Consider the following 26,452-nt stretch of genomic DNA (forward strand, 5'->3'; position numbering starts at 1 on the left):
GCTGTGAACACAGTCTCAGTCCACTAAAGTACTGAGTGTATTATGATTCAACACTTGTATTTGGTTTCATGTAAGCATTCAAAGCATCTGCATTCATTAATCTTTGTATTTATTTTATTAAAACATAATTTGACAATGTACTTGTTTTAAACGGCACTACTACTCAAGTGATGGCACTTCCCTGGAGTTGAGAAGCTTGTGAAGAAAGAGAGAAGAATGTCAATGATGAGGAATCAAGCAGCATAAAGCTCTTGGTGAATTTGCCACAGTTCCTCTGTGGATTCAGGCTGTCTCACTGTCTTCTCTGTCTTCATGCATCATCCCGGACCGACTCCAGGATCTTGAGATTGGGGCTCTGTGAAGGTCTGACCATTTCCTGCAGGGTTTCTTCTTCAGGCTGAAGATAGTTCTTAATGACTGTTTGGGTTTGTTGTCCTGCTGTAGATTGAGTCCAGGACAACCAGACACCTCTCTGATGGTATTACATGAAGGACAAGAATCTAAACCTAAAACCTTATTTTCACACATCACTGGACATAAATATGGTTCAACACAGGTCGTAGGAAAAAAAACTAATATGAAACACAATGAATACACAACATGAATGTGAAGAGTTAGTCATTATAATGTCCTTACATTGGCCTGTTTATTTATTCAAAATACAAAAGAACATGTTTTTCAGTCGCTCAAAAACAGATGATGATATGAGGATGCGTTTGATCCTCCGAGACCTCAAGGACTGACAACCTGTGTGGACTCAGTGCTGCAAAATAAGAGGACACACATGTTAGTTGATCCTCTGGGCTATATTGACGCATGAGAGTAGTATTACATGCTGTATTACAGCTGACAGCTGACACTGGTAGCACACATGCAGTAGATTGCTTCCTTCAGTATATTGTCAACATGATCACGGCTTTCTGGAATCAAACATGACATTTCACAGCCTTCATGTAATATTTGCTCAATGCGATGATCTGTAACTAACTCCTGACTGGAGTTATGCACTGATAAATCATCTGGGAATCAGAGATATCATGAAGTATCCCTGTACTGGCAGCCATTAAGATGGCTTCAACTATCATACAAATTACATGAATTCATTGAGTGCACTAATTGTTCTCAGTGTCTGTGAAGGAAAATGAGTCAAAACACAAATTCTTTGAGAAAATGATCTAAATTCAAATTACACTTGCTCACTTCCCCCCCCAAAGTTTTCAACTGCATCCAGCACTCTTTACATCAGCTGCCACAAGTTAAGATATTTATTTTAAAGTTTCCCATTATACTTTCATATGACTCATTTCCACCAAAGGAAATATTCTATAAACCAATTTGAAAAGCATTTACCGTCATTAGTACCAATTAACCTCACATCAAAGGGTAATTGGTTCAAATGCACTAAAACACAACTGAGTTCTAATCTCTGCAGTCAGATTACTGAAGCTCATCTTCTCTTTGCACTGAAGATAAGAGTTTGACACATGTACCTTAAAATCCCAGATGACCATGGCTCCATCCAGACCCACACTGCTGTACTTCTCTACTTTGGCTTTCTCCCCTGATACAATACACAGCTGCCTGCACAACACAACACAATGCAAAGCTTACAAAAGCCAAGCTAAACAGGCTTTCTTTTCTATTGTAATCACACTAGAAAGCTGCCAGCAGGCATCGCAGGAAACGTCCAGTTTGGCACTGAATGAACTGTAAAATATTAAATAACAACTGTGATGAAAAAAAAGATAGCAGCTATCTTGTTTGGGATTTATCTGCTTTTGTACAGATATAACTGGGGCTCAGTTTGGTATTAATGTCAACACATAAAGGCAATATGTCTGAAATGTGCCAATAGATGCTCTTCTGTGAGGAAGTAGTTTCACTGAGGATGTCAGGACGCCCGGCCAGGTGCAAAACATTCAGATTAGCCAGAAAATCAGAAACTTTGCTTTTGGTTCAGGGGTTGAGAGACAAACCATAGTGACCATGTGGTGGTGCTGTTGGGTCCAGATCCACACCAAGAACTGTGACTTGATTGTAGGGCCAACTTGTTAAATGTTTTTAAAATGTCCTCTGGGAATTTTATTCTTATATGAATCAACAGTAGTTAAATGACAGAAAAAGAGATATATGAGTGAAATATTTAGAATGACATCCAATAAAGTTAAAATATGTTGCTGTTAAACTGAGAGCGTCTTTGGTGAAAATCAGCAGCGTCCCTTACGTGATGCTGTTCTGGTGAAGGGTGTTCAGCTCGTTGTCGTCCTCCTCAGTGGCCCTCTTGTCCAGGTTGCGGAAGTGTTGCATGGCGGACATGCTGCCCTTCGATGTCTGCTTGGGGATGTCCAGCTTCTTCACAAACTCCAGAGTGCCCGGACCCTTATATGTGAACTGGTAGGGGCAACAGTCATGACCCTGAAATTGACACAAGAGATTAATGGCACAAGTGTATACTGAAGCACGTTTTAAAAACGTTAGCTGAGCAGCATGACGGCGTGACATTGAAATGAGTCATCCTTGTGTTATTGCACAAAACTTTCTAAAATAAGCCCTCAGAGTCACTAAAGTAGTTTTATTCTTTGAAATAGCTGCAAAAACATATCAAAGAAAAAAGAGAGGAGACAAACAAAACAACAAAATGGCTGCTGCAAGATTGGATCAGCGGGAACGACAGTCTGCCTGTGATTGGTTGTTCTTTTGCAGGATGGTTAAAGTTGGGGTTAAGATTGAGGAGAGGGTTGGAGAGCATGGAGTTTAGAGCATGCACACACGAGCACGGAGCAGGAAGTAGTTACCGCAGCAACGATCTCAGTGGGGCTGACATAGAGGATGCTCGACAGTGGCAGACGGTCAGTGGTCAGCTGGGTTACCCTGAGCACAGCAGGACGTCATGTCAAACATGTAGTGAAAGAAATTAGATTCCTGAATATTTATGTTACTGAATATTAACAGCCATTCACAAAAGTGTACCATGATCCACAAATATCTCATTGCCATCAAACATGCATGTTTTCCTTTGAGTTGTGTAAAATTATAGAATAATAATCTAATATACATAAAATATTCTGCAAACATGCATTATTATTTCAAATGTAAATGATATAGTGTAGGCTTTACAAATGTAAATAGTGATATTTAAACATTTGTAAACATGAAACAAGTTTTGCACGTTTGTGGATCACTTCCTGTCAGTTTTTAAGCCATGTGACATGGTGTTTGGTCAACGTTTGTCCAATTCGTACCACAGCTGATCTGTCTAAATAGTGAGATGCAGGTAGAGACATTCCCTCTCATTAACTGATCACAGTGAAGTTACTCATAAAACCCTTCTTTACTTATTTGGGATGCATTTGAAATCGGTTTCAAGACAGAGGTCAATCAGCCAGGTCCCTCAGTGATGCCTGAAACCTGCAGATTTGTCTAAAAAAACAGTCAGCACTGACTTTTTCTTCCATACAAGTACTTTCGTACGCACCACTCGGTGATCCAACCACGACCCGTTCCCACCGGCCCAGAATGGATCGACTCTCTCTGTCTTAACAGTTTCTTTCCACATAAGACTGTTAAACATGGAACACTCGGCACCTTGTTGGACTCTATTCATGCTGCTCTACTGAGCCTTTTACTACAGGACATACTTGCCACTGTATTTTAAGTATTGTATTTACTACCTCTTACTCGTACTCTCTGTAGTTCTATTATTGTCTTCGAATTCTGTGTCTGAGCTATGTTTTATGTATGTTTTTAGCAACACATTTTAGTTGTGTGTTCAGGAATTTTTAGATAATTACCTGTGCACCCTGGTCCTGAGAAACGTGATCTCGTCCCACAGTGTGTGTATTATATGGATATGGTCGGAATGACAAATAAATGAACCTTGAACCTTTGTCACTACTGATTTCTTTCTTCAAATCTGCTGTTCACGGAGGGCCCTGACTCTGATGACAGTATTTGACACCACTGGTCATCCTGGTGGAATAAGTGATGTGGCAGCAGTACTCACTCCTTCCCCTGTGCCGCATCGACCACAGTGATGCTGCTGTTGTGTGCCACCCAGGCCAGCTGGTCTCCGCTGGAGGAGAAGGACACGCTGTGCACCCACCCGCCACAGTCCTTATGCTCCAGCAGGAGCTCCCCAAAGGGCATCTTGGCCCCCCAAGCAGTGGGTCCAGGCTTGTCCTCGATGTCCTTGATGTAGGCCGAGAAAACCCTGAGAAGCACGGAGATCCGTTGGTTGAAATCTGCGACCCCAAGATGCCACTTTATCCCCGCCTAGAATTATTCTATGGTTTTATTTCTTATTCTATAATTCTGTTAACAAACCTCATGAAAAGATCAAAACAAACAAGGTAACTTCACAACCTGTGGCTTCAAAAACCCAGACGTACGACTTCCTCATTAAGATGTGAACCTTGAAGAACAGCTCACAAATGTATCATTTTATTTCACGTGCCTGGTATTCGGCAAAGTGCTTGTAAAGGATTTCTTCCCTCCCTCCCCAGCAGCCTGTCCCATGAAGCAGGTTCAACATACCCGGGACATGATCACGCTAAGAGATCCCAACAAGGTGGTTATCAACTGGTTTCTTAATGCAGCCATAAGCATGTCACATAAAAGAGAACATCTGATCCATCACAAACATGGACAAGTGTACTGGCAGCAGAGCGCCACATTTTACAAAGAGCAAACTATAATAATAGAAAAAGACGCAGAACACATAATCCTGCCTTAAAGTCAACACAGTCGCAGCTGCCAAATGCAAGAAGGACAGTTCGTATCTTATGAATGGAAGAAGGACAAAGCTTTAGTGCTGCAATCAGTCTGTTGCAGGATGAGATCAGTATATAAAAGGTGTGTGCTGGAGGACAACAGGTAAGTGGGGCACCTTTCAGTTTTACTCACAAAGTTAACGTGCATCCTGAAATACTAGGAATATTAGTTGGTGCCATCTCTATTTATTTTCATGGAGTGTCTTTTTTTGAAGAGCAAGTCTGGTCCTTTCTGAGTCTGTTTTCAGAGGTTTGGAACAGACAGGCTGAGTTCTGTCGTACTGATTTCCTTTTGATTAGCACAAACACATTGTCCCATCCTCCCCCACATTTTGAGAACCTTAAGTTTGTAAGTGACAAAAACACCTATAATGAACTCTGATAATTCTTTTAATATTCCTACTTTGACTGCCTCAGTTTCTGGTTGTTGTGTCATACAAAAGTCTTCATATCCCCCATTCATTTTTAAAATGGGAAAAGTGCAACTGTTCAGGACTATCATCAGCAGATTATTCCACACGTGTGTCCTGGTGACTATTGCGAAAAGTGTCCTTTCTAAGACTCGCTCCCTGATTATGTCATCACACCATTTGGTGCAAGTAGGAGTGAGAAACATGTTGGCGTATGTTTGATCTGGATCACATGCCCACAGGCTGTCCTCCTAGAAGTTAAAATGCATTTCTGTCCACTTTTGTTTTGTGGAAGTGTTGTTCTCTGGCTCTTTTTGTGTAGAACTAAGACTTCAGTCCGATCGCCCTCCTCTACATCAGAGTCTCACCTGCAGTGGAAGTCTGCAGACCCAGTTGCCAGCAGGATGTTGTTGGGATGCCAGTCCAGACTCAGGACTGTGGAACGAATGGCCTTCTTTATGTGCTTACTCAGCCACCTAAAGGAAACAACGAATGCTAAAACCTTGTATTTAAATGTACTTCGCAAAAGTCATGGCAACCTGTGTGTGAAGTAAAGTTTGAAAAGCTGACAGATATTTTGCTCTGGACTTAATGTGGTGGTCCTTCACCATTCTCAGGCTCCAGTTCTCCCACTGAAATACTTCAGGCCTTGAAAACCAATATCATAAAGTCTTATGTGCAAAACTTATAGTTCAGATTTGATGCTCTACTGCTCACCAGTCATTCTCCTTCTCGAAGTAGCAGACAGAGATGAGTCGAGCGCCGCTGCCCAGGGCGAACTTGTTCTCCAGCGGCGACCACTTCACGCAGGTGGCTGCGCGGTTGATGCGCACCAGGACCAGGGTGGGCTTCCACACGCCGTCCTTCAGGGTCCACACGTAGGCGTTACGGTCGGAGGCACAGGTCACGATGCGGTTGGACTTCGGGGCCCAGTCGATGCCTGCGGACGTACATACGAGGCTAATGTTTGGAACAGTGAATACGCATTTTATCATATCTTTTACTTGATTGTTTTTTATTTTTATTTGTTCCATTAATTCAGAATCATCAAAATGGTAGATGATAAATTGTCTTACACTTATGAAGGTCTTTATCACCTTTTGGTCTCAAAGCTCTTTAACATGGTTTTCCATTCACACACTAATGAGACAGATCACCATGCAAGGTGCTGTCATCAGGAGAACATTCACACACCGATGGTTCACCATCAGGAGAACATTCACACACCGATGGTTCACCATCAGGAGAACATTCACACACCGATGGTTCACCATCAGGAGAACATTCACACACCGATGGTTCGCCATCAGGAGAACATTCACACACCGATGGTTCACCATCAGGAGAACATTCACACACTGATGGTTCACCATCAGGAGAACATTCACACACCGATGGTTCACCATCAGGAGCAACTTCGGGTTCAGTGTCTTGCTCAAGGACACTTAGACATGTGGACAGGAGGAGCTGGGGATCGAACCACCAACCTTCCGATTAGTACACACTTTGCCTACACTTTCCCATCCACCCACTAATGAGGCTGAGCTGCTATGCAAGATGATCGCCATCAGAAATACATTCACATACTAACGGTGCACCATCGGGAGCAATAGAGTTCAGTACCTTGCCAAAGGACACTTAGGCATGTGGACAATAGGAGCTGGGGATCGAACCATCAACCTTCTGATTAGTGGACAACCTGCTCTAACAGCTGGGTGTCAGCCACCCCCAAAACTAAAATAGGTGCACTAAATGCTGTTCAATCTCTGTGTTCAATCATATTTTTAGATGCCAATTACATATTTTGTTATTGTTGTTGTTACTTTGTTCTTGTTTTTTTCACAATATTCTTAAAAATCCAACATGTGTTGGAGCAAAAACTACGACCTAAAGAAATGCAGCACGCTGTCCTCAACTCTCATCCTTTTATAAACGTTTTTGACAAAAGCTACAAGGCGGACATTCAGATCTATTTCATCAGGTCATTATTCAAAACGTCATAAATGAACTTTCAGTTGCAAAATTTCAATTTACAAAAAAACAAACAGATGACACCCAGTGAACTTGAGGTTTTTCAGATCACTTAGGATTAATGCCCCGCAGCAGTGACCTTGTTGTTTATATATGATTTATATATATATATATATATATATATATATATATATATATATATGTATATGAAAGAAGTGATATCAGCTCTTCAGTGACTGTTTCATTACCTGTGATTCTCCCGCTGTGCTCAGTCAGCTCATGGATCTTGACCCAGTCTTTGCCTTTCTTCTCATAGATGTTCACCACATTGTTGTTCGGACTCACAGCGATCTCTGCAACCAAATATGTCATCACTTTATGCTGCAACAGCACAACAATGATACAGAAATGTGAAGCCTAATAGATCAGACATTTCTAAAGCCACAGGGTCACAAATTTAATAGATTTTATCTTTTGAATGTGCAAATAATGACATGACAGTTATCATGAGTGCAATGCTGTGAGGACGATGCAAAAGGATTCTCTTGGGAGAATGAACAATTATTTATATTTAAAATCCCACAGGAATCTGCCCACAGCAGTTGATGCTGTCATGTTGTCTGGTATGAAACATTTTGGCTGGATAGTGATGATGGAGAAATTGTTGAAAGTCATTGAATTTTAGGTTAATTTTCTTATTATCAACCAAAGTTCAATAATCACTTAATGGTCGATGTTCTCAGAAGTGAATTTATTGGCAAACAGAAACAGTGATCCTGGTGTCATTCCTACTAAAAATGTAGTGAGGTCAGTGACAATAGACTGCAGTGTAACAGGAGTAATCCCGGTTAAGACCTGACATTAACTTGTGGCCTATCTGGGGTGATCCAAATCAAGTGCACTCGGAGTACATGTGTTCAGACCTGGCATTAGAGTGTCTCCACATACTGTAGATAGATAGATCCTTTATTTTATCCTCTAGGGTAATTCATGCATCCCAAGTGACCACTTGTGATCAGATCTCACTTCTCTGCTCTATATGCACACAAAAAAAAATCCACATACATCACATAAATAATCAAGTGAAAAAACATGTGAACATGCACAGAAAGACGAGGGAGTCAAAGCAACAGGCAGGTAACATAATGAGCCTTCCTTGTTCACTCTGTTTTTTAGCCTTTAACCCACGTATTTTACATTTATAAATGTCTGAACCGCAGAGCTTTTTGAATGAATGACTACACAACCTGATCATGTTGTTTCAGGTTTAGATTTTTTTTAAAGTCCAGCGGGTTTTTGATCTGTTGCTGGATAAATGAACTCTGCGAGTGTGATGAGGGCTCTTCCACAGTTGTGGTCTGATGTGTCAGAAATTAGAGAGGAGGCAAACTAACTCGGGAAGGAAACAAATAAATCAACAGGGTCTTTGGTGAAACAAGTGTCAGGTAGGTCGCATGTGTCTCCTTCCATGTAACAGCTGCTTCATAGCCACCAGTTCAGTAAATCTCTGAGTTTCTGTACAGTTCAACTTCACTAAGCAGAATCACACACAATATTTTTTTTATTAATTAGATATTATTTCTAGTGCTTTCCCAGGACACATGTTAAAGGCAGGCGTAAACAGGCCTTACAGTAGTCGTCATGCTGCAGCTGGAGTGCAGTCAGACGCATTAAAGCTCTGAGTCCATTTCCTGTATTGATAACCTGATTCTCTGTGGTTCTCCCGTCAACATTAATGCAATTACAGGAAGAAGAAATTGTATCAGCAGGCTGCACTTCAAGTTTGGTCCCACGCTGTACTGAACCCACAACTCATGGAGAAAGAATAGGGTAGTTGCATTTATTTATGTGCATGGGTTTGTTATTCTAGATGGAAATGCAAGCAGGTTAGACAGTATGCTGTTTCACCTACGGGTCCTGTCTTTGTTCCAGGTGTGGCAGGAGAGTGGCTCCAGGCCAAAACTGTACAGCGACATGTCTGAGCAGAGGCAGGCGAGGCGGCTGGAATGTGGCCTGTTGATGTGTTGCTGCACGCTGACAGGGAGACACTTTAAGAGAAAGATTTCTTATGACAAAGAACAGCTGGTTTGTGAAATTTAGGTTGAAAACAATGCGAGTAGTGAGGCATACAATTGGCAGCATTAGATTTTCATACATTATACATTTGATACATATTTCGGCTATCTTGTGTGATGTCACCCTTACATCAGTTTGGTATTACTCCGATGTATACCTGAAAACTTAGTCCTGAAAAAGTGTGTAAACTCCCTTCATGGGTAGACTTCATGTCATTCATCGTTAGCTATGTGAGTAAAGACTGAGATAACTACACCCTTATCAGGTTGGTGCACACTGTGCAAACATCTTTTAACTGTTGTGTCTGTGTGACTTCGCCCAGTAAAAAAATCTGATCCTGGCTGGAGGAAAACTTGGGATATTTTTTAATAATATGCCAGTTAATGACCAACAGTCTGATCAATTTTAAGAGAATACTAACTATCAGTAACACAGAGGCACATTTCAAGTATTGTTTTTGTTGGTCTTATTGTTTTTAACCTGCCTTAAACAAGACATTAGCAGAGTAGAGCAGAATCTATTAGATTAGACAGACATTAGAAAGCGTGAAATGGGATAACATTTGCTCATAGCTGTACAGGTCGCATGTTAAGCATTAAACAGGTTAACCAGCAATCAGAAACGAAGCAAGCTGATTAGATCTGATGAAAACAACGAGGGCTGAGAGCCTCACCTACCTTTTCTGTGTATGTGTGTTCAGGTTGAACTAATAGTGGCGGTGGCTGTATTCGTGGACTCTGGGCAGTCGACGCGAATAGAGCTGTGCTCTCTGGTCTGTTGAAGGAAGTGACTGTGGCATAACTGAAGGGAGTGAGAGAAAGGTGGGTGTGTCTGCTAATAGCTGTTGAGCAAGATCTCCGTAGCCAGTTTGTTGGGAATAAATGTCTCCAGGCAGCATAGAGCCGCAGCCACCAATTTACACAACAATTCATTTGAAAACAATCCTCTCAACATATCCTTTATCTTTGAAACTTTAGATGTTAGTTACATTATTTGTAAATTATCTATTACATTTATCACTATATGCTGCCACCTTTTTTCTCAAATAGCCTACTGGTTACATTGTTGTTGTTTTTGTTGGTTTGTTTTTGAGGTGACACTTTTATCATGAAGGAATCCAGGCGGAGGTGGGAGACAACACTTGTGGACAACGAGGAGTTTGACAGATTAGCATAAGTATTACAGAGACACCATGAACGTGCAAGTCACAATAAACAAATCATTGGTGAAAGTAATAGTTTGGAGTAAAGGATGGAATCAGGATGTCCAGAGAAAGCATCTCTTCTATGATACACTGGCTATGACTCTGACTGCTAACCAAGGATAAATGTACTCATAATGATTGTTAGACAATAGATCTGATATAGATATGGATGTCTTTGTCGTTGTGTATGCATTGTGAGATCTGTTCTGAGAGTTAAAGCTGCACTCTCAGGGAAACAATCCCTTTTCCTGTCTGTTGATTGGATCGTAGATGAGTTAAGATTGAAGGAAAATCCTAATGGATCCATGCGTCCAGAGGCAGACAGGCAACAATCCATCTCAAGGAGGTGAATGGCGAGAGAGATGATGACATTTTAGAGTTATCCAAACGCAACTGGACTTGCTTAAAATTCTTTAAGATGGTGCACCTCTCATCCGAAAGCCTTCATCAGTTCTGAAGTTCTCCAGAATTTCAGAGATGAATTTCAGATCGCAGGAAAACACAGTTTGATCGTGTTCCTGAACGTTAGCTCCTAAATGGTAGAATGAGCTCCCCAATGACATCAGGATAGCAGAAAGTCTAAAAACTAAAAACACACCTCCTCAGACTGCTCCTCAGATGCACAATAAATTCAATTTGGAAGTGTTCCTGAGCCCATGCAATGATTTCTGTTTTTAATGCAGTGCAGCCTGACGGCCCAGAGATCACAGCCATCCAATAATGACTTTCTGCCTCCCTTGCGTACAGAGATTTCTGAGTTCTCTACCATAGATGATGAAATCCCATTCAGGAACATTATTCTAAGATTGTTGCACTATTTGCCCACGCAGTCTTTCACAGTGAAACACGTGTTTACTGCAAATAGACTGCCTGAGAAGCTTTTTTAAAAAATTTTTTTATACCCAATCATGTTACTGACCTGTTACCAATTAACAGAACAAGTTGTGAGGTTTTCAACCAGGTGTGGCCTCCACTCATCACGTAGGGATGTACTTTACTTATTGGCATGGAGGCTCCACACATGAAGTCAGGTTCATGCCATTGTGTATGCCAGTGTGAAACAATTTATACTTTAATGAAAGCTAAGATTAAATAAAACAGATTTATTCAGACATTATGAACGTGATAATAAATGATGTTAGTGAACTTTTTCCTGCTCCAAACTATCTTTTGGCCACTAAAAATCCAATATTCCCCTCCAAGGTGTTGTGTTGGATTCAGGTCAGGGAACCTACTTGGTGGACGTCATGCAGTGCAACTACGGCTCTCGTATCCTCCGACAATCGTTTTTTCCTTCCCATGTGGAAGCCCATTACGTTAGAAACAATCCAAGCCACTCAGAAATCTGTGGTGCTCACGTTCTTTTATAAACGTGTTCATGCCTTTAGTCTTTATTGGAAATCCAAGATGTAATCCCTTTGGTGCTCATATTTTTAATGAAGCCAAGTACGCTTGCAAGGGAGGGAAACTGAAAAAAAAAGTAAGGAAAAAAGGCATTCATAAGCATAATAATATAGATGATCTATCCTTGTGTGCCATGCAAATAATGACATTCATTGTCTATATGAGTGTAACACCACTCCCTTTACACTTTACATGCAGCAGCATCAGAACCGCACCAACAAACTACTATAGAAAGTTTTTGTGCAGTTCAAATTCAAGTTAGAGCTAAATATGATAAAAATCATGCACAGATACAAACTCCATCACTCTCATTCACCCTCATCGTCTGACACTTGCAGCTCAGGTTATTTTGGTTGAAGCTCCGGTGCAGGGAGCAAGGTACAGAAAATAGTTCAATATGCTTTCAGTTTAGAAAATATAGGATTAGTTAGAAAATCAGTTGTTTGGAAAATCTGGAATGACCATAATCCACCTCCACATGCAAAAATGCTGAGAGAACATACAGAAGTGATCGTAGCAGTCATGTGTTCACATCACTGCGGAGGGTGATGAACTCCAGGTGGGTGTTTTCATTAGTTCACCCACTTTGTTCACCTTTGATTCGACACCAACTGTAACAAACAAATCTTTTCTGGAGCTCTTAACTGGAGAGATGTGAAATTTAGCATGACAGCTCATTCTTGACCTCAGAAAAAGTAGTTTGAACAAAACAATCCCAACTCAAGATGTACCTGGGGAATTTACAAAAATGTCCAGGGTAGGCAGGGGATTGTAATATTTCTATATGGCAAAATAATATACTGACCCCATGACCTCCTAATCATTTTTGCACATTCCCTTACAGGCATTTTGGAGAGATTTCAGTTTCAGGTATTTTCTGTCAGAAGCTGGAGGTAAATATTAGATTGTCGGAAGGTTGATGGATCTCAGTGGTGAACTGGTAAAATTCAGTAAATGTGTTCAGCTTCATGATTTATCTGGCTGACAGAGACTTCCCACACACATTATTGTTAATCAGCTGCACCTTTTCAGTCACTATGAAAATAGAGGAGACTTACTCACACCTCTATTCATGAGTTACGCTTTGCATTCTTTACTCTATGAGGACAGTGCATTTTATAAATCAAGACCGTCCATGTACTCCAGACTGCTGATACCGCTTCACAATTCTCTGTGACACTACAGATAAAGAAAAGCGACCTACGAGCTGCACTCTCAGACCAAACAAACCCTGTAACTCTTCAGCATATTAAAGGTTTGTCTGGAAAAGTCCACTGAGCAGACACAGCAGATGCATTTGTGTTTAGAGCTACCAACATAAAACCAACGTGAGATTCCACATCGCTCTATGATGAAGCTGAAGTTCAGTGATGAACGATATAAAAGTGCTGGTTTGGTGACACTGGTTTCACCCTCGGAGTGATATGGTCAACTACAATGTCCGGGATGGAACAAGGACATCGCATCGTGCAGAATACCTGAGCTCCTATCCAGGAAGTATTTTATTTTTCCACAAGTTTCTTTTAAAGGTGTTGATAAAGAAAGAGTGTAATTTGTTCTTACTGTTTGGAATTTGGTTGCAGTAATTTAGTAGCTCACTCTATTATCATAATCTACAGGAAGTGGAAAACAATTTGACTAAATTATGAAGTATTTCTAACTAATATGACAAACTTTGTTTATAAGCCCAGTGTAGAAAATTGAATTTGAATGAGTGAATTGAGCTCCCTCTATTCATGCTTGGTGCTTTTTCGGTAGTTGCCATGGTTACATGAGCAGCCATAAAAGTAATTATAACAAAACTCCAGCCATCATCAACTTAGCCAGCAGGAACAAACAGCCGTTTGTTTCCAGGAACGGAAAGATGTCAAGATGCTAATTCCAATACAAATAGCCTGGCAGCTTTTGTTTGTAGTCTATGCATGTTACATAATCGTGCCAAAGAGAATATTCTCTTCAAATTCCACAGATGAGAATTACCTACTGACATACTACCTGTAAATTGCACAAGCTTGAACCAGTGTTAACAGGAAGTCCAGCAGACATGTGAGAAATGACCCCTCCCTCCTCTCCGTAGACTTCCATTCATTTTCTTTAGAGGAGCTGAATCGTCACCTCTCATCTCAAGCATAATATGTCTTTGCCTTCACTGTCCATTTTGTCCGGTTGTCCCTCTTAGTCAGTAACCCACCCCTAGGACCTTCTTCATGTGCTCATACACCACGTAGGAGATGCTGACCGCGGGGACGACTTTGAGGAAGTTGGGGGTGATGCCTCGGTACAGGCCCGGCACACCTTCGTGAGATATGATGTATTTGAACTGGCCCACCATGGTCAGCTTGGGTTTACCTTCAGTGATGGCTGAAAAGAAAGGAACAGGAGAGGGTTAAAGATGCACACATATTCATTTATTTCAACTTTATTTAATCAGGAAGTCTCATGGAGATAAAGATCTCTGTTCGAAGACATTCCTGAGAACAAGAAACAATCACAAGAACACAACCTGGAAACAAAGCAACACAATTACACAATCAATATAAAACTGATAAAAAACAGCCACAAGAATCATAAAAGACATCTGATAATAAATATATTCAATCGCCAAAGGTAATGTAAGACTCTAGTTTGAGGGCTGTTTGTAGGTCCTTCCAATTGGAGGGTCACAGTTCTGCCATCATTGAAGTGCCCTCGAGGGATATCTAAGCTGAAATAGTTACTGGACTGTACTCATCTCACCTTGTGCCTGCATGCGTGTCCGGATGAGAGCGAGAGGATAAGATGCCAGTTGGCCACAGGTGCTGGAGACGGTACCGCAGCCCAGCAGAACCAAAACTCCGGGGTCTGCTGAATCTACACAGAACCGTTGGAGCCAGGCGTTCTTAAGAGTCTGTAAGTATGAGCAGTGAGAAAGGTTTAGGCAATGAAGAAGAAGAGGGGGGAAGAGAAAAAGAAGGGAAGGGAAAAGAAATGATTGTAAATGAACACATTTCACTCATTTCAAAATCAAATGGTCAAAAAGCCCCACACAGTACATACCTCGTACACAGCCAAGTCGATGCCAGCGTAGGGGATGATGCCCAATGTGTTTGGCAGGTAACCCCTGTAGAAAGCTCGGAGGCCCTCTTTCTTCAGTATCTGTCTGGCACAATCAGCCATACCTGAGTATTGTCCTGTCTTCCTTAATGTCAGACGAGTTTTCAGTACCTACCCGGAACGGGAACGGGGCAAGAGGGAGGAAAATAAAAGTATTTCGATTCTGTTATAGGAGTGAGGAGAAACAGGAACAGGAGGTGTTTTTTTCAACTGGACAAAGGCGATAGAACTAATCCTTGTATTCTTAAAGGGGAACCGAAATAGCATCAAGAGCTCCTTTTCCATCCATCCATTTTCTGTGTGGTTTTCGGAAGCAGCAGACTGAGCAGAGTATCCCAGACATTCTTCTACGTAGTCGGGATCTCCTCATTCAACTAAAACTATAAGTGAGCTCAGACACTCTGCAAAAATACTTATTTCGACCTCCTGTCTGCTCTCATTCTTTTGGTCACTACTCAGTTTGGAGCATAAATCAACTGGTAAATTGGAGAAGTTTTCCTTCTGTTTTTATTTGAGTCATTTTGTTTTCTGTTGTTGCTACTTCAGACTGAAGTGAAGTGGTATTAGTTCAGTTATGTTCTGTTGAGGTCATTTCTCTGCCGTGTAGCAGCACCCAAGATTTTACAAAAGTCTAGTTTGTATGTTTAATCATTATGCTACCGGCTTCAATTTAAAGAAACTACTCCTGTTTGATGTGAAGTTAAACTCTGCATTCTTTGCCAACAAAGTTTCATTATGTAAGAGGTCATTATCTTGGTGAGTGACACTCAGGATAGATTAATATTAAAGGAATTTGCAAGGAAGAGACCAATTTCAAAATTCATTAGCGTTACTCATTAATCCTCCATAATAACTGAGGAGCTGATTTCTACTCATATATAAGGTTGTGGCTGGTTGTCAACTTTGGTCAATGAGTCTTAAGCTGAAGAATTACCATTGAAGAAGAACCATATTTTATCTAACTGGATCTAGCAGTTAAAGACAAAGATATTGCTTCTGATGTACACCTACTCAAAGTGAAGCTAGGACTTGGCACATTGATGGAGTTCCCATGATTTAATTTATCAAACTGAATGTTCCAAAGTGTCTGAACCGACGACATACTCACAGTCAGGACTGTAACACACAATAAAAGGATCCAATAAGGGAAACCTGAGAGAAGCTAATCATCAAGCGGGAATGACTGACGACTCAACACAAATTTGATACTTACCTCCATGGGGTAAATGATGGTCTGGGCAGTAGCTCCTGCCAGAGAGCCAGCAATGAACCTCTCTTGTACCCTTAAACTGGCCCCCTCTCTACTGCCTCGGATCATCCACTTTATCTAGAATAAGAGCAGAGTGAGGAACAGGAGGAGAGGAAAGCATAAGGTATGGAAGACGTCATGAGGGCATAGAAGAGTAGTAATGATATTCTCCTCTGCAAAGGGACAGCGAATACAGTATTTTATTGTCCTGTTATATATGATGCAGGATTTATTAAAACTATCCAAGACTTCCAAATCACATCCTTCTTTTCACTTTGTCGTTGATTGGCTCCAGTGAACTGACCTGTTCATAGGCCATAAACTTAATGGCAGATTCAGGGGCAATCTTGAGGACATTGATTCCATTTCCCCTCCAGAGTGAAGAGATGCCTCCCTCCTGGACCATCCCCCTCAGGCCGGACCACAGATTCATCCCCCGAGATGAAGAGCCGTGTACCTGGACACACAAACACTCACAGGTCAGGTGTATTGTTGCAACATGTGCTGTGTTTAAAGGGTTACTGGGGATGGTGGACAGTGTGCAGATCCAAACCCCAGCTGGGCGCTGGTGCAATCAAAAAAACTGAATATGAAGAAAACGGTTTTCTTGATAAAGATTTTGTAGATAATGCATCAATTCAAATTTGTTGATCTGTGATGAGGTAACCATGACAGATTAATTATCTTGCCCTGACCATTTGGTTTGGTCTGTGGACCTCTGGCCACAGCTTTTCTTGTTTTTTGAAAAATAAAGCAGTATCTTGTACAATCCTCCAGGAAGGTGAAGGTGACCAGTGCTGCTGTCACAAAGGTCAACAGTCATAAATGGAAGAACTGCAGTCCAAAATGATCATGTGAAAATGTGTCCACATGAATGTAGGTCCCTCTGTCGTGGTTTAATTATATTCTTCCCTTAGTACACTAACAAATAGCAATCTTACATGTTAGGACTCATACTTGCCCATCTGCACTTAGTGGAAATAACCATCACATCCGAACCTCACCCGACATATCTGCAGTTTTCATTATTTTACCCAGAAATCAGCGTGTTTTTGTGTCCTGTCAATAAACACACTGATTCATCTGTCCAGCAGCAGCAGTGGAAAAGAAACACTTTTATGTTCAGGAGCAGCTGCAGCTTCTTCAGATGCCTTAATTTGAAAGTCCTTTACGCCGGTGGCCCCGCCCCTTCCTCTACGTAGCCAAGGCGGTGGCTGGAAAGTGTCGAGCGTGTCAGACTGTTTTGAGTTCATCATCCTGGTACTGGTAGTGTTCTGCATGTTTCTGTGCTGACAGTGTGAACACACTGATGTGTTCAAAATAGTGAGTGTTAGTATGTAAGTATGCCATCGGGAACACAGAATATGTCACTCCTTTCACCCATCAGAGGTCCCAGTCTGTGTTTCTCCATTAGTTATCATGTCAGGCCAGTTTAAGTGTTGCATAGAACTAGTTTTTATTCATTTACTGGACCTTGTTTTCATTTTGGACTGTGGACTCTGTTACCTGGTTTTGTCCACATTAGTAAGTAAATCTTTCTCTTAACTAAACATCTGCTGCTGTGTTGTGTAATTGAGTTCAACCCTGTTAATCTGTGTTAATCTTTTAGCTGTGTTTTGGTCCTAACCTACTTTTGACAGAGTTTCTGCCTCTTTAGTTGCTCACCGCGGTTTTGCTGCTGATCAGGTAGTGTACGGTGTCTTTATCTAATTCTGTTCACTTAAAACAACTGCAGACTGAAGTTAAAATGTGCTACAACAGCAGTGAGAATGAACCAAAACTGTAAAGTTGTGAACCAGAAGCCACAACAGTGAACTTAAAGAAGCTATGAAGCTCTGCACATTCTAGTCCAGTTGTCCCCATCCACTGTCACTGAACCCACTTACAGTAACATAATGCTGCATGATGGCCCAGTGGGTATTTATCCAGAAATCCACTTTAAAGTGCTGCTGATTGATTTCAGTCATTCCTCTGATATCTAAATGTTTTGTGATGCTTCAGTCATTGAACACAGCCGAGCCAACCTGCCTATGTTTTTACTGAGACCGTTCCAACCGCCCACCCGAACTACCCACCATGTGCTTTGTTTTATTTCTTTGAGTGAGTATCAGGGCAGCATGTGAAGGACAGACTGATATTTTAATACTGCCACAACACTACATTTGCTTAGATGGAGTTGAGTTGTCGCAGCAGTACTTTCACTGTGTACAGCTGTTTCTCAAAGAATGAAAAGATCAAATTGAAGAACGTGATGATATTTTTTTCCTGCTAGCCACAGTGGCGTGATACCAGCTCATCTGATCCATCTATTAGTGGAGGTGGGAATACTCCTACATAATACCAAATTTAAAATATCTTATTGTAATGAAATGCCACTGTATCTCTGACAAGCTTTTCATTACAGGTAACATGTTGGTTTCTCACAATCAGACAATATTTTCAACTCCTTAAGTTATTTGACAACAGAATAAAAATATATAAACATATATAGGCAACGGTTGATACAAGAGAGCAGCAGGTGTCATTTGGACGTTCTGACTGCAGTCAGGAGCTGTAAAGAGCCGCCAACACTCGCCTACAGGACGGGGGAATAAGCAGGTCATTCGCTTTGTGCTATTGTGTGCCAGAGTGTTGGGAGAGTGTGTGCTCAGAGCATGTGTGTAGGTCAAAGCCCTTAGTTTAAATAATGTTGGCTTTGTATTTGTATCTGTGTTAGCTATGAAGTTCACACATTGTAGAACCACAAGATAAATTATTTTGCCCCCTGAGTTTGTGATAAAAGAATCACTTCTATCCATATGCAGTTTTATCAGTGAAGTCTAGAAGGTGTAAAGTCTGGGAATAAAAGTCTGAAATCTTTCTCTGGATGTGCACTTATCTGTGTCTGTTCATGAATCAGTATATATAACTGGGCTTTTTTTCCTTTTAGAGCTACTTTGACGAAATAAAAGTGTCCGAGACCCACTTGAATGGCTGTAACATATATTCACATAGCTGTGCTCCACCAAACCAGCTGAAGAAACGTTCACTTTGACTCAAGGATTTACTAATTAAATGTTCTCAGTCGAAGTTCAAAGTCACCTTGACCACGCTACTTTCCCATTCTTGTGAAAGTGTTCTCCCAGGAACTGTCAGGATTTCCTGTCTGTCTCTGTGGTTTCTCTGTTTTTGTCCTGGGCCTCGGGTACCACCCAGTCGATCCTGTCTGTTCTCCTGAGTCGGGCCTCGGGTACCACCCAGTCGATCCTGTCTGTTCTCCTGAGTCGGGCCTCGGGTACCACCCAGTCGATCCTGTCTGTTACCCTGAGTCGGGCCTCGGGTACCACCCAGTCGATCCTGTCTGTTACCCTGAGTCGGGCCTCGGGTACCACCCAGTCAATCCTGCCTGACGTGCTGTTCTGGTCTAGAGGACCGTCCGGTCCAGCCTGTCTGATAACCTGTGTTTTAGAAATAAATATCCTTACCTGAAGTTCTGCTGTTGTCCGTGCTGCATTGGGTCTGCTCACACCACATATCATGACAGGAACACCTTGAGTGACTTTCTTCAAATTTGACACCAGCGTTCACTTGGACTCAACGATGAAGTGATTCACGTTGACTCATATTTGATATGATTCAAATTTGGTGGTTAAAGGTAACTGTTACCTCAAAAAACATGTTTGTGAACACAACTCAATAATTCATACCATAATTATGACAACATATTGCACAAATATCTAATAGGATACTTTTCTGTCCATTTTTCAACACTTCACATTTATGTCAGATGCTGAATCTATGACACTAAAATTGGGTGTCCACTTTGAAATTGTGGTGATTGTGTAGATTTTCTATTCCATCAGGATGGAAGATGTGTGTGAAGCATCCATGTTTTAGGATTTATTGATTCTTTGCAGCACCATCTATATGAGTTTGGACAGGTATGGACTTAGGTGGCCAGGTGATTATTCTAGTTAACTTTGTACCAGTGTGACAGTGAGATGACCCACCTGCAGGAAGACTTTGAGGCGGTCCAGAGGAGCAGTTCCGGTGCGGGACACCGCCCCTGCCATGGCTCCAGCAACCAGCTGCCTCCACACCAGACCAGATCGCCGCTCTCGCTCCGAGAACTCATCTGGCACCGTCAGGTGTTCCCCAATGTCAAACATCTATAACAACATTAGAAATTAAAGGCCCAACCTATAGTTGTTGGATAACCCTTCAGTAAATAGTATACTGCAATGGAGAGTTTTGGTTCTTCTTCAGTACCATTACTTGCCAAAAGATTCATCTAAATTCATCTTTTCTTTCTTCAGAATTTAAGTTATGGATGAACACACTGTAGTTCACAGTGTTGTTATGCTTTGTAAGTTAACGCTACCTCCTGCTTCTCTTCTTAGAAGTGCAAAATGTATTTATTGTCAGGATGTTATCACTGTTATTAACTGGACACTTTATCATTACTGGGAACTGGTAACTCACATGAGAGTGTTTCCAGTGGTGGACAATCTCCTCCATGTTGTGGAGAGGGTTAAACAGGAAGTGATCACGCCATTCGTTCCAGTTAATGGTCATGGTGCCATCCCTGTCCATGCTGGGAGAAAGTTACACCAGATAATTACAATTTGTTACAACAATTTTTTTTTTTTATTAATTTGAACTGTCAACATTTAGATCTGTTTGGTTAAGTTTGTAATTCCACTTGTGGAGACAGAAACTGAATGTATTTACCATTTTACTTCTAGCTGCTGCTAACATGTTGGTCGGAGGTCCTGTAAAGTTCAGGCCTCAGCAGGTTGGGTTGGTTTGTTGCCACATAGAGGACCAACAGCATACACATTAAAAGTTGGGATAGGAAGCCATTACTGGTTAATATGTAGTTTTAATGGACTGCATTTCAGTCAGTATTTCATTCTCGTCCCTTGGAAAATATGTAAATGTGAAAAGCTTTATTGTGAATATGGTTAAAAATAAAGTGCATGTGAGAACAGAAAGCACCAAGTTGAACTACTTTCCATTGAAGTAGTTGGCAACAATGGTGCACACATAGAAACAGACAGACAGACAGACATACAGCTGTCAAGTTGACACCCTTTATGGCTGATAATAAGCACATGTGACAAGCTATGTCTCTTTGATATGAACTATTTTTCATCGTATTAATACTACAGATACTTTGTAAATGTCCACAAAAAGCAACATCCCCAAATTCATTCAAACAGCTCTACAGCTGAGGCCGAACTAAACAACCTTGAGCTCTGTAGCTGAGACACCTGACACGGTTTTGAAATAAAATTAGTCTTTTTGTTGTCATCACCAGGCCAGAATGAGATTAGAAAAACAGCAAGAAAGGACACTTCCACCTACAAAAACTGTAAATCACAGCAAGTAAATCTTTATAACTGAGTCAGAGACACTGAGGTCTTTGAACCTGTTCTAAACATTCTCAACGACAGCTCGACCAAATCGGATGAAACAGAGATGAAGCACAACGATGAAACATCCATAATAGTCATTGTACCAGACAACCTCTTTATTCAATGTGACACACTCTGCAAGCTCCCACAAATGGTGGCAGGTTGCATTTTAATAACCGATACACCAGATTCCCTGTAATGCCAGGGTGGTGATACACACACACACACACACACACACACACACACACACACACACACACACACACACACACACACACACACACACACACACTGCCCCCAGACCAAATACTTGATATACTCCAACAGCTCCATGATGTGTCATCTACCGTTGTCGAGGGACAGGCCTCACTCATGTTCTCACTTGTTTTGTTGAGGTACACAATCATAGGACTGTGGATTTCATAATAAGGATATATTTAGTACAAAACAGTTATGTTAAAAACAGCTGAAGTTGAAACCTGCATGAAGTCACCGACTTTGCGACAGATATGAGTCCATCATGACGAAGGTTTATTTTTGTCTGATTGCAGGGTTGGTAAAACAAATGTAGTTCTTTTTTATGCTTCTCTTAAAGGTCCAGGCCTGCAGCTGTCTGAATCATGAGGTCAGAGCTGGACAGTATATCACATTATTGTCATTCATGCAGATTTTTTGTTTTGTTTTCTTCAATAATCTATATAGTCATAGTCATATAGTCATATCCTACTTCTTTACTTCTTTATCATTTGGGGTCTAAGCAATATCAAAAAAATGTTTTTCTTTTAAATGGACACAAATTCCTTTTTTACATTTGTTTTTGGCTATTTACTGTTTTATTTTCTGCTGTCTCACACACACACACACACACACACACACACACACACACACACACACACACACACACACACACACACACACACACACACACACACACACACACACACACACACACACACACACACACACACACACACACACACACACACACCTCTGCAGTATTCTGGAGGCCTGCTCCATGGTGACCTCCATGCCAAGCTTGTGCAGCGTGTGCTGAATCTCTCCCACATCAATTCGTCCTACAAAACCGAACAGAGAGCGTGAACACCTTCGTTAACAGTGGTGTGTTTGTTCATTCCATGTAAAGATGATATTAAGTGTATTTTAGGTCTGTGTGTGTGTGCTTGCAGATGTTAAGCGTGCACACACCATCATTGTTGCGGTCCAGGCTGTGGAACATGATCCACAGCCTTTTCTCATGAGCCCGGAGGTACTGAGAGAACTCCTGGAAATCCAGCAAACCATCATGGTTGATGTCGCTCTCGAGGACGATCTGTTGGTGCAGACAGTGAAACTCCGTCATTCAGCAGCAAGTATACATCATCCTCAGGAGGGGGATGGAGCAGGTCAGGATGTGTTGGTGATGCAGACAACGTGGAGGAAGGTGACGGAGGGGTCGGGGGATCGAGGGTGGGGGGGTGAGGGGAGGACAGACTGTAACACGCTGTGCTCCCTGTGACGATCAGTAAGTAAACTACTTCTTACCTGGCTGTCAACATTATCTCTCCTCTCTTGAGTCGGACAGAGACAAAGAAAGACAGAATACAAGAGCAGTTTTTACAGTCCTCATGTCTACTCTTCTAACCATAAAGTGGGGAAGTTAGTGGAGGAGTAACATTTAAATCTCTAGAAAACAAAAGAAAAAGGAATTAATTACTTATTGTCCACTGACAGCAATGACTAGCAATTGTTTATCAACCACAAACATCAGTTTTTGGTTTCTATGTTATATCTTTTCTCTGTGTAAATTGTATTGATTATTATGGAGCGTTAAGACTCAGTTTTACCCCCTGCTGTGTATTTTGTAGTTACAGTATTTGATGTGAGGTCTTCAAAACATTGAAAGTCATCTTATTTGTAGATATTACTAATTTATTATGTTGTGGTAATTTGAAAAAAAATTGATACAGTGATAGAGGAACCAGAATCTTTAAAAAGTAGGTTTGATTTCAACAAACTATTACTGAATTTCAAATTCACAATAGGAAATGTAGTTTCATGAAGTTGTTTTGTGTCTGTTTGTACTCAACCAATGAGGTCACTCAGTACAATACTGGAGAGTCCTCGAGGCTTTTTGTTTTAGATATATACCATCTTTCTGAAACACTCCAGGTTTGATACACTTTATTTTATACACTTTATTGATCCCCGAGGGGAAATTTCTTCACTACAGCAGGGGGGCTCTCAGGGGGAGATGCTGCAGCAGGCTGCCACTAGCGCGGCGCCAGGTAACCTGACCTGAGGTGCATGTTTTTGGATGATGGGAGGAAGCCGGAGAACCCGGAGAGAACCCACGCAAGCACAGGGAGAACATGCAAACTCCGCACAGAAAGGTCCAGGACCGGATTCGAACCAGGAACCTTTTTTGCTGTGAGGTGACAGTGCTAACCACTGCACCACCGTGCCGCCCCTTTTAATGAGGTATTAACAATACATTTTTTTTGGACATTTTTTTTAATGTCCTCAGTTCAAAGATAAGGACATTCAGCAAAGTTACTCTAAAGTGATGGTGAGACTGACAACAAACAGCTTTAATTTCAGTCTCATTTGTTCATCCATTTATAATGAGGACACTAACAACTTTTCACCAGAAGGAACGATGCACTAGGTTTTGGTGCAGATCAGAATTTTTCTCAAAGGTTTGTACATTTTTTCCGAAACTTTCCTCCCCTTCAGTAATTTGCCATATGTAGTCTGGAGTGACATTTTTTATTTTCTAATTGTCCGCAGCCGGTCATTCCCACATCTTCTCCCTCCACTGACTCTTACAAGCACAATAAAAGCTTGTGTTTTCAACCGGAGCCCTGTGTTTGGATCCTCTTTCTAAAGGTCCTACTGAGCCGGTCCAAGTCAACAGCAGCTCTGTGATGTTCAGACTACACTCTGACCAGTTTGCTGGGAACAGTCGTCAACCACTGAGCACCTCTTAACACAAGAGTCTTCAAAAGTCAAAGTACTTTCAGCTAATTACCATCCAAAGACCTGCATGATGGCTGTGAAGCTTGAGGAAAGCTTTTAACTGTATTCAAAGAGGTGAAAGCAGATCTGAAAGTATCAGCAATTTTGGAAGCAAATGACAGTAAAGTATTTTGTATAGAGGACTTGTTGAATAAAGCCTTGTTAGACTTGTGAATCTATGCTCACAAAGGTCAGGACCGTGTTTATTTGACTGTAGGAACTCTCTGTAGTGCCAACTTAGAAGAAAAAAGAGTAGTAGCCTCTCGCTCCTTTGGACAACGATGTGAAGAACCTTCTGAGCAGTTCTCCAGCTATCCGAGTTTATCACACCGGAGCAGGAACAGCCGATCTGACACAACAGCATTGCTCTTCTCTAATAAATCCTTACATTTTACTGGATGCTATGTTTTCCTAAAAAGAAAAAAACAGTTATTTATGTGAAATCCCTAATATCACCACCTGAAATTAACAGAATTTAGCAATAATACAGTTTTATACCGTCATGTAAATTTGTAAATAGGGATGAAATAGTAGCCTACTGCTAAATGAGATAAACAAGATAAAATAGAAACATCAATGAAATCATTTATTCTGAACAAATCTTGTTTTTTTTTTTCAAATCAAAAACAGAAAAACAATTCACAATATATGTATTATGACAAGCTTTACCGTATGGTTGGCGTTTATTTATATGTGCTTTATTGACTGGTCTATGTGTTGGTAGACCTGCTCAGGAGACGCTCTCAATGTGCTCATGCACGTTTTGAAGCAGAAGAAGAAAGTGATACATGAGATGTTATGTGTTGAAATGGATGTACAGCATGAAGCTGTACAAACTTGGTTGATAAATGAGCCCCTTGCTCTGTAAAACACAATGGAAACAAGGAAGAAGAGGAACCTAATACCACAGTACAAGTGGAGGCTCTGGTAGAACCAAGGTTACAGGTTGTAAATGTCCAGCAGCAGAAAAGGTCTCTGAGTCATCGACACTAAGGTGTGCAGGGACTGGATGGTGTGTTTGAGATCTTAAAAAAGTCCTGCTGCCGTTTTCATCACCATTTCAACAACTGTCTGCTTTCGACGTGAATGCAGAAGTATATCGATTACAATAAAGTGATGTGAGAGGCAGACTGGCAAATCAGGAGTTAGACAGGCTCAGCATGGTGGCAAGCTCGTGTTACAAACACACTGTTAAAATATTCATCCACAAAGGGTTAGATTCCTCTGCAAACTGGAGCAGGTTGTCTTTATATGGTGTTATAACCAGGCCACACAAATTAGTCATTGACCTGTGAGAGGCTGCTAACTGACATGAAATGACAGACTGAAGGGACCTGACTGCACTGTTCTTTGGTACTGCTAATTGAAGAGAGGATTACGGTTAATGTCACAGTCACTTCTGTTGTTCAGAGAAAAGCCTGGAATAAAAAGGTTGTTTCTGTTGGCAGCATTTTATTTCTAAGTATTTAGTGTTATGACAGAATAAAATCAGTCGAGAGGCTGATCATATGTATAAGAAAACAACAGAAAGGCTGTGTGAGACTCCTCCCACCGTGGACATGGATGGAGAAGAGGACCAACAGACTGTGTGGGGGACAGAGCTGGTGCTGGACCCTTGAATACAGTCTCTGCACGATAGAAGCACTTTACTGCAGGCAAAGAGAAACATGCCACACTTTAGGAAAGAAAGTATAAACTGATGGCAGATTAAAAGTCTGAGGAGCTCGTGTGAGGAAGAGTGGTGGTTAATTTCATGGACACATTGTGGAAGTTGTCACATGATGCAACAGAAGGTAAAGAGTTCTGTTTTCGGGACATCGTGAGGTGTCCTAGATGCACCATCAGCTGTTGTCTGTATGCAGAAT

General features: G+C 41.3%; 2 protein-coding genes across 4 annotated transcripts in view; both read right to left on the minus strand.

The window, feature by feature from the left end:
* Positions 1-96: 96 nt before the first annotated feature.
* LOC138627497 (actin-related protein 2/3 complex subunit 1A-A) lies at positions 97-10,020 on the minus strand. Its single transcript, XM_069709872.1, has 10 exons — positions 9,904-10,020; positions 9,063-9,198; positions 7,399-7,503; positions 5,897-6,119; positions 5,548-5,655; positions 4,004-4,210; positions 2,796-2,871; positions 2,225-2,415; positions 1,491-1,581; positions 97-763 (listed from the first exon to the last, which is right to left on the minus strand). The coding sequence occupies exons 2-10, from the start codon at positions 9,124-9,126 to the stop codon at positions 758-760; spliced, it is 1,071 nt and encodes a 356-aa protein (XP_069565973.1). The 5' UTR covers positions 9,127-9,198; positions 9,904-10,020; the 3' UTR covers positions 97-757.
* A 1,754-nt stretch (positions 10,021-11,774) lies between these two features.
* The window catches only part of LOC138627533 (mitochondrial adenyl nucleotide antiporter SLC25A23-like), a 17,319-nt gene continuing 2,641 nt past the window's right edge, over positions 11,775-26,452 (minus strand). For 2 of the 3 annotated variants that reach the window (XM_069709939.1, XM_069709938.1), the window contains 9 exons: positions 22,779-22,902; positions 22,561-22,648; positions 20,638-20,749; positions 20,166-20,324; positions 16,481-16,633; positions 16,141-16,254; positions 14,871-15,038; positions 14,571-14,721; positions 11,775-14,195 (listed from right to left, as the gene is read on the minus strand). In XM_069709939.1, coding sequence (XP_069566040.1) covers positions 14,014-14,195; positions 14,571-14,721; positions 14,871-15,038; positions 16,141-16,254; positions 16,481-16,633; positions 20,166-20,324; positions 20,638-20,749; positions 22,561-22,648; positions 22,779-22,902 — 1,251 coding nt within the window. In that variant the 3' untranslated portion in view covers positions 11,775-14,013. Of the gene's footprint in view, positions 14,196-14,570; positions 14,722-14,870; positions 15,039-16,140; positions 16,255-16,480; positions 16,634-20,165; positions 20,325-20,637; positions 20,750-20,886; positions 22,488-22,560; positions 22,649-22,778; positions 22,903-26,452 lie in introns of those variants that run through there. The other variant, XM_069709940.1, reaches the window with a different exon arrangement.

The sequence above is a fragment of the Brachyistius frenatus genome, unplaced genomic scaffold, assembly GCF_029030835.1.
Source record: "Brachyistius frenatus isolate BFR_SWC_R1_liver_20210118 unplaced genomic scaffold, ASM2903083v1 Contig_87, whole genome shotgun sequence".
NCBI lineage: Eukaryota > Metazoa > Chordata > Actinopteri > Embiotocidae > Brachyistius > Brachyistius frenatus.